This window comes from Anolis sagrei, chromosome X (genome assembly GCF_037176765.1).
Source record: "Anolis sagrei isolate rAnoSag1 chromosome X, rAnoSag1.mat, whole genome shotgun sequence".
NCBI classification, from domain to species: domain Eukaryota; kingdom Metazoa; phylum Chordata; class Lepidosauria; order Squamata; family Dactyloidae; genus Anolis; species Anolis sagrei.
The window spans coordinates 105,313,024-105,321,849 of NC_090034.1; the positions used below are offsets into that span (position 1 = coordinate 105,313,024).

Here is an 8,826-nt window from a genome sequence, read left to right on the forward strand (position 1 = left end):
ATACATTTAAATTATTATAAATGTAAATTATTTTACTCTATTAATATTAATATTAATATTACTCTGCTATTAATACTAATAGCAGAGTAAAATAATAAATAACCTTGACTCGAGTATAAGCCGAGGGGATTTTTTTTCAGCCAAAAAAGGGGCTGAAAAACTATAATGATAGAATAAAATAATAAATGTAATAACATGTAATAAAAATAATAATAGAGTAAATAATGGGAATTTAGTAATAGTAGTAGTAATAAAGTAATAAATGTACTAATAACAATAATAGAGTAAAATAATAAATGCAATAAATATAATAATACAGTAAAATAATGTAAATGTAATAATAATAGAGTAAAATAATAAAAGTAATAACAGAGTAAAATAATGTAAATGTAATAATAATAAAAGAGTAAAATAATAAATGTAATAAAATTACATTTATTATTTTACTCTATTATTATTATTATTACTCTGCTATTAATACTAATAGCATAGTAAAATAATAAATAATCTTGACTCGAGGGATTTTTTTTTCAGCCAAAAAAGGGGCTGAAAAACTATAATGATAGAATAAAATAATAAATGTAATAACATGTAATAAAAATAATAACAAATAATGGACATTTACTAATAATAGTAATAATAAAGTAATAAATGTAATAATAACAATAATAGAGTAAAATAATAAATGCAATAAATATAGTAACACAGTAAAATAATGTAAATGTAATAATAATAGAGTGAAATAATAAAAGTAATAATAGAGTAAAATAATGTAAATGTAATAATAATAATAGAGTGAAATAATAAATGTAATAAAAATTACATTTATTATTTTACTCTATTATTATGATTATTATTATTACATTTATTATTTTACTCTATTATTATTATTATTATTATTATTACATTTACATTACTTTACTCTATTATTACTTTTATTATTTTACTCTATTATTATTATTACATTTATTATTTTACTCTATTATTATTATTATTATTACATTTATTACTTTATTATTATTACTATTATTATTACATTTATTATTTTACTCTATTATTATTATTACATTTACATTACTTTACTCTATTATTACTTTTATTACTTTTATTATTTTACTCTATTATAATTATTACTATTACATTTATTATTTTACTCTATTATGATTATTATTATTACATTTATTATTTTACTCTATTATTATTATTATTACATTTACATTACTTTACTCTATTATTACTTTTATTACTTTTATTATTTTACTCTATTATTATTATTACATTTATTATTTTACTCTATTATTATTATTATTATTATTACATTTATTACTTTATTATTATTACTATTATTATTACATTTATTATTTTACTCTATTATTATTATTACATTTACATTACTTTACTCTATTATTACTTTTATTACTTTTATTATTTTACTCTATTATAATTATTATTATTACATTTATTATTTTACTCTATTATTATTATTACATTTACATTACTTTATTATTACTTTTATTTTTTATTATTTTACTTTGTTATTATTATTATTATTATTACTACTCTGCTATTAATACTAATTGCAGAGTAAAATTATAAATAACCTTGACTCGAGTATAAGCCGAGAGGATTTTTTTTCAGCCAAAAAGGGGGCTGAAAAACTAGGCTTATACTCAAGTATATACGGTACTTTCCAAGCAAGGACCTCACAATTAAACAGGAAATAAGACTTTCAAATCAGGAACAGAAAACGAATTCAAATTTCAAATCCTTTGGAGCTTTATTGCAGGCTTGTAAGGAGCTATCCAAGGTGCTGAACCTACTGGGCTCTGGCTTCAGGACCCTGGAGAGCTCCTTTCTCACTCTAGAGCAGGTAAACCTTCCTATGTGTTTCATTCTCTATGGGTTTCCCCTTCAGTGCAGTCCCACATTGTTATTGTTGCATTTCTAAGGCTGATACGCTATCTGGGATAATCCTACGTATTTACCAATTCCAGGAAACCTTGGATGCGGTGATCCTTGCGCGGGATTGTGTTTTCCCCCTTTAATTATCAAGCTCTGCTTTTGGGACTTCGGTGAGAACAGAAGGGGATTAGCAGCAAACTTGGAAAGGAGAGAATCAATGAGCCGAATCCTTTTGGCGTCTTCTTTTTATTGTTAATTGAGAACAGGGAGACTTCCAACTCAGTTCAGGTCTTGGTGAGGCTTCCATGATTGAATCCATCCATCTGGAACAAAGCCTTCCTTTTCTTCCCTATGACCACCTACCTTATCGTTCTCTTTCGTGTTGAGTCCTGTCTTTTCATGATATCACCAAAGTACAACAGCCTCAGTTTAGACATCTTCTAGGGAGAGTTTGGGCTTGATTTGCCCTTGGACCCATTCATTTATCTTTTCGGCAAACTATGGCATTGTCGTGAGTTTTCCGGGCTGTATGGCCATGTTCCAGAAGCACTCTCTCCTGACATTTTGCCCACACCTGTGGCAGGCATCCTCGGATGGAAACTAGGAAAATGGGGTTTATGTCGTTAGGTTTGGTTCCTATGTTCTGTGTATATTGTTTTATATGTTTGGATGTTTTACATTTCAATGTTATGTTGTTTATTTTATTGCAATTTGCACTGTTGTATTGTAGTAAGTTGTTTTCGTCTTGGCCCCATGTTAGTCGCTCCGAGTCCCCATTGGGGAGATTATTATTATTATTATTATTATTATTATTATTATAAAATAAATAAAGATTATTATTATTATTATTATTATTATTATTATTATTATTATGTCCAGGCTGGGAGAAAGAACTCTTGTCTGTTGGAGGCAAGTGTGAATGTTTCAATTGGCCACCTTGATTAGCATTTAATGCCTAGCAGTTTCAAGGTCTGTCTTCTTACTGCGTGGGAGAAAACTTTGTTGGGAGCTGGCTCTGTTTATTTCTTGTCTGGAATTCCCTTTTTTTTTAGTAATGTTCTTTATTTACGGTTATGATTTTAGAGTTTTTTAGTACTGGTAGCCCGATATTGATAGCCTTTAATGGCCTAGCAGTTTCAAGGTCTGGCTTCTTACTGCCTGGGAGAATCCTTTGTTGGGAATGATTAGTAGGTTCTGGCTGTTTCTTATCTGGAATTCCCTTGTTTTTTTAGTCTTGTTCATTATTTAAGGTTATGATTTTAGAGTTTTTTTTAATACTGGTAGCCCAATATTGATAGCCTTTAATGGCCTAGCAGTGTCAAGGTCTGGCTTGTTACTGCCTGGGGGAATCCTTTGTTGGGAGGTGATTAGCTGGCCCTGGTTGTTTCTTGTCTGGAATAACCCTGTTGTTGTTTTTTAGTGTTGTTCTTTATTTACTGTTATGATTTTAGAGTTTTTTTAATACTGGTCGCCAGATATTGACAGCCAGATACTGGTAGCCAGCTAATCACATCCCAACAAAGGATACCCCCAGCAGTTGGGAGTGATTAGCTGGCCCTGATTGTTTCTTGTCTGGAATTCCACCTAGTTTTTTTAGTGTTGTTCTTTATTTCCTGTTATGATTCTAGAGGTTTTTAAATACTGGTAGCCAGATATTGATAGCTAGATACCCTACTGATATTGATAACCAGCTAATCATAATAAGGAAGGAGAGAAGGAACAAAAGAGAGAAGGAAGGAAGGAAGGAAGGAAGGAAGGAAGGAAGGAAGGAAGGGAAGGTAGAGAAAAGGAAGGAGAGAAGAAAATAAAAAGTGAAAGAGGGAGAGAAGGAGAGAAGGAACAAAAGAGAGAAAGACAGAGAGAAGGAAGGAAGGAAAGAGACAAGGAAGGATGGAACCAAAGAGCAAAGGAAGTAAGAAAAGAGACAGATAGAGAAGGAAGAAAGAAGAAGGGAAAGAAAAAGAGGGAAGTAAGGAAGGAAAGAAAGGGAGAAAGAAAGGGAGAAAGAGGGAGGAAAGGTTGGCCACAGCGACACGTGACGGGTAAAGCTAGTAAATAAATAAATAAACTTATATTCCCCTAAAACTTGCAGAAGTATTCGTTCAGAAGTTAAATGGCTCTTGATTCATCTTCCAAGTGCTTGAGGCTCAATAAAACTGGCAGCTGGGCTTGGCGAGGGGACTCCTCCCTGCATTTAAGGTTTGGGGTGAGGACCCCCCAAAGACTGGACTCTGGGAAGTGGGGTGAGCTCCCATCTGTCAGCTCCAGCTTCCCATGCGGGGACATGAGTGAAGCCTCCCACAGGATGGTAAACGTCCGGGCGTCTCCTGGACAATGTCCTTGCAGACTGCCAATTCTCTCACACCAGAAGCGACTTGCAGTTTCTCAAGTTGCTCTTGACACACACACAAAAAGGTTTGGAATGGCTAGTGCTTTCCAAGGAATCCAGCCTTTCTGCCCTCTTGTCTCATCTGCTGGCCTTTCCGCAGTGGTCTGTGCCCAAGCATCGCTCTTGCCTATCTCCCCTCCACTCTCATGACGTTCGCCACTCCCCAGAAAATTGCAGCTGTTGCCAATACGGTTCTATAATTCTTGGCTAATTGCCTGCCGCTCCCTCGGCCCCTCCGTCGCTCGCTTGCTAATAAATGGGAACGAATCTGAGTGCTTTGCAGAAAGGCAGCCTTTTGGCCCTGCTTTGCATGGCTTGCCCACTCCCTCTTTCCCAATCCCACCCTGCTCTAGATGTCTCTGCATCCAAAGGTCAGCTTCCTTTGACCTTGCAGGATGGCTTTGCAAAGAGAGAAGGGGCAGAGGGAAAGCCATCCTGCAAGGTCAAGGGAAGCTGACCTTTGGATGCAGATGCAGATGCTGTGGTTGGCTGAAGCAGTTTGCTATGTGTGGAGTGCTGCTGGACATCAAATCTGGACATTAAGGTTCAAGTTCTCTTATTTATTCAGATGTTGGATGGTCATCTCTTGGGAGGGATTTGATGGCGTCTTCCTGCATGTCAGGGATTGGGCTGAATGCCCCTTGTGGTCTCTTCCAAAACTATAATTTTATAAATGTATCAATGGCTAGATGGTTATCTGCTGGGAATGCTTTGATTATATTTCTCTGCATAGCAGGGTTGGACTGGATGACCCTTGTGGTCTCTTCCAACACTATGATTATATGGCCATCACTGGCTGGATGGCCATCTGCTGGGAATGCTTTGATTATATTTTCCTGCATGGCAAAGGGTTGGACTGGATGTCCTTTGAGGTCTCTTCCAATGCTATTATTTTATTGTTCTATAGTTTTTCAGTGGCTAGATGACCATCTGTGAGGAAGGCTTGGACAATGTCTTCCTGCATGGATGACCCTTGGGATCTCTTCCAAAGCTATGATTTTATTTGTTTATGATTCTATCAGGGGTTGGATGTCCATCTGTCAGGAGTACTTTGGTTGTATTTTCCTGCATGGCAGAAGACAGTTGAACTGGATGGCCCTTGGGGTCTCTCTCTATGATTCTAGCATTGGTTAGATGGCCATCTTTCAGGAGTGCTTTGATCATATTTTCCTGCATAGTTGAAGGCAGTTAAACTGAATGGCCCTTGGGGTCTGTCTCAACTCTACGATTCTATCAGTGGTTAGATGGCCATCTGTCAGGAGTGCTTTGATTATATTTTCCTGCATGGCAGAAGGCAGTTGAACTGGATGCTCATTGGGGTCTCTCTCAACTGTATGATTCTTTCAGTGGTTGGATGGCCATCTGTCAGGAGTGCTTTGATTGTATTTTCCTGCATGGCAGAAGGGGTCTCTCTCAATTCTATCATTCTATCAGTGGTTGGATGGTTATCTGTCAGGAGTGCTTTGATTGTTTTTCCTTCATGGCAGAAGACAGTTGGACTGGATGGCCCTTAGGGTCTCTCTCAACTCCATGATTCTATCAGTGGTTGGATGGCCATCTGTCAGGAGTGCTTGGATTATATTTTCCTTCATGGCAGAAGGCAGTTGAACTGGATGGCCCTTGGGGTCTCCCTCAACCCTAAGATTCTATCAGTGGTTGGATGGTCATCTGTCAGGAGTGCTTTGATTGTATTTTCTGGTGTGGCAAGAGGTTAGCTGGCTGTCCCATTAGGTCTCTTCCAACACTGTGATTCTATGGTGAGAATACTTCTTGGTGTAGGATCTTAGCCTATGTGTGGAGAAGACGTGATGGCCACCTTTAAGTCTCTTCCAACACTGTCATTCTATCGTGAGGATACCTCTTGGTTTAGGATCTTAGACTCTGTGTGAAGAAGATGTGATGGCCACCTTTAGGTCTCTTCCAACACTGTGATTCTATGCTGAGGATACCTCTTGGTGTAGGATGTTAGCCTGCGTGTGGAAAAGACGTGATGGCCACCTTTAGGTTTCTTCCAACACTGTGATTCTATGGTGAGGATACCTCTTGGTGTAGGATGTTAGACTCTGTGTGAAAAAGATCTGATAGCCACCTTTAGGTCTCTTCCAACACTGATTCTATGGTGAGGATACCTCTTGGTGTAGGATCTTAGCCTATAGGAGGAGAAGATGTGATGGCCACCTTTAGGCCTCTTCCAACACTGTGATTCTATGGTGAGGATACCTCTTGGTGTAGGATCTCAGCCTATGGGTGGAGAAGATGTGATGGCCACCTTTAGGCCTCTTCCAACACTGTGATTCTATGGTGAGGATACCTCTTGGTGTAGGATCTCAGCCTATGGGTGGAGAAGATGTGATGGCCACCTTTAGGTCTCTTCCAACACTGTGTTCTATGGTGAGGATACCATTTGGTGTAGGATCTCAGCCTATGGGTGGAGAAGATGTGATGACCACCTTTAGGTCTCTTCCAACACTGTGATTCTATGGTGAGGATACCTTTTGGTGTAGGATCTTAGCCTATGTGTGGAGAAGACGTGATGGCCACCTTTAGGTCTCTTCCAACACTGTGATTCTATGGTGAGGATACCTCTTGGTGTAGGATCTTAGACTATGTGTGGAGAATATGTGAAGGCCACCTTTAGGCCTCTTCCAACACTGTGATTCTATGGTGAGGATACCTCTTGTTGTAGGATCCTAGCCTATGGGTGGAGAAGATGTGATGGCCACCTTTAGGTCTCTTCCAACACTGTGATACTATGGTGAGGATACCTTTTGGTGCAGGGTCTTAGCCTATGTGTGGAGAAGATGTAATGGCCACCTTTAGGTCTCTTCCAACACTGTGATTCTATGGTGAAGATATCTCTTGGTTTAGGATCTTAGACTATGTGTAGAGAATATGTGAAGGCCACCTTTAGGCCTCTTCCAACACTGTGATTCTATGGTGAAGATACCTCTTGGTGTAGGATCTTAGACTATGTGTGGAGAAGACGTGATGGCCACCTTTAGATCTCTTCCAACATTGTGATTCTATGGTCAAGGTATGTCTTAGTGTAGGATCTTGACCTTTGTATGGAGAAGACATGGTGGCCAAGCCCACCTCTATGTTCTAGATGTTGTGTCCCTTTCCCCATCCATGCTTCTTTTAATTCCGACCTTTTTCTTTTCTCGTAGGATGATCCCCTCCTCCAGTAAGACCTTCCTGGTCAACGACTTAGCGGCCGGCCGGGACTACGACCTATGCGTCTTGGCCGTCTACGACGATGGGGTCACCTCCTTGACGGCCACTCGGGTGGTGGGCTGCGTCCAGTTCACCACCGAAGGGGAGGCCACCCAGTGCCACTCGCTCCACACCCAGTTCCTGGGCGGCACCATGATCATCATCATCGGGGGCATCATCGTAGCCTCCGTCCTGGTCTTCATCATCATCCTCATGATCCGTTACAAGGTCTACAGCGGCCAGGATGAGCACAAGAAAGCCAAAGTCAGCAACGTCTACTCGCAGACCAACGGGAGCCAACCTTCTTCTTCCACCACTGGTGCCGGTTTGCCCCACTCGACTTCCAAGCTTGGTGAGGACAAATACGAGACTCTCCACGAGACGGCCACCAAGGGGGAAGCCAAGGAGGAGGCCCCCAACGGGCAGGACGTTCTGGCCTTGACCGAAGTGGAGAAGCGCTCGGCCAAGGTGGCCGCGGACCTCCAGACGGTGGCCGTCTTGACCTCGGAGGAGAGGAAGGCGGGCGAAGGCAGCATGACCGCCTCCTCGGTCTCCTTGTGCCTCCTCAAAGACGCCCAGCTCCGCGCCACCTTGGGGGGCAGTGGGTCGGGGGTCTTCCCCCGCGAACTGTCCAGGACTCACCACCACCGCCACTCCTTCGACGGGGACTTCTCCCTCTTCCAGAGCCACAGCTACCCCCGCCGGGCAAGGACAAAAAGACACATGTCCACCTCCCAGTTGAACTCGGAAGAGTGTCCCCTGAGCCACAGGAGGGTCACTTTTAGCAGCACAGAGTGGATGCTGGAAAGCACAGTCTGAGACCGGGCCAGGAGGGTCGATATGGGGTGGGGACAAAGGGGGTGTGTGGGTGAGTGGGTGGGCATCGGGAGCGGGCAAGGGACTGCCGGACGCACAACCAATGGGGGGCAAAGGGATGGCGGGAGGGGGGCGGGGAAGATAGAAAGCAAAAGTAAGGGGGGGGGGGGGACAGGCCGAAATACTCGAGAGGAGGGGGATGGATCCGGCGCATCCCCCCAAACCTCTCCCCCCAAAAATGACCTCTTGTTTCCAGAGTTTTTTCTGCAGCGGTGCCTTAGCCAAGCCACAAAAGAAAGAGAGAGAGTGCGAAAGAGGGAATGAAAGAGTGAGGAAGGAAGGATGGAGTTGCAATTTTCAGGAAAGGTGCCCCTACGGCCCTTTCTACACTGCCATATAAAATCTAAAGTGGATTATATGGCAATGTAGACTCATATAAACCAGTTCAAACCAGAAAATATGGATTAGCTACTTTGATATTCTGGATTATATTGCAGTGTAGAAGG

The 8,826-nt window shown here is 40.8% G+C and overlaps 1 protein-coding gene across 1 annotated transcript in view; it reads left to right on the forward strand.

Moving 5' to 3' along the window:
• LOC132780991 (leucine-rich repeat and fibronectin type III domain-containing protein 1) overlaps positions 1-8,348 on the forward strand; it is a 179,072-nt gene extending 170,724 nt beyond the window's left edge. Inside the window, exon 3 of the mRNA XM_060784892.2 lies at positions 7,459-8,348. Coding sequence (XP_060640875.2) covers positions 7,459-8,323 — 865 coding nt within the window. The 3' untranslated portion in view covers positions 8,324-8,348. The remainder of the gene's footprint in view (positions 1-7,458) is intronic.
• Positions 8,349-8,826: the final 478 nt, after the last annotated feature.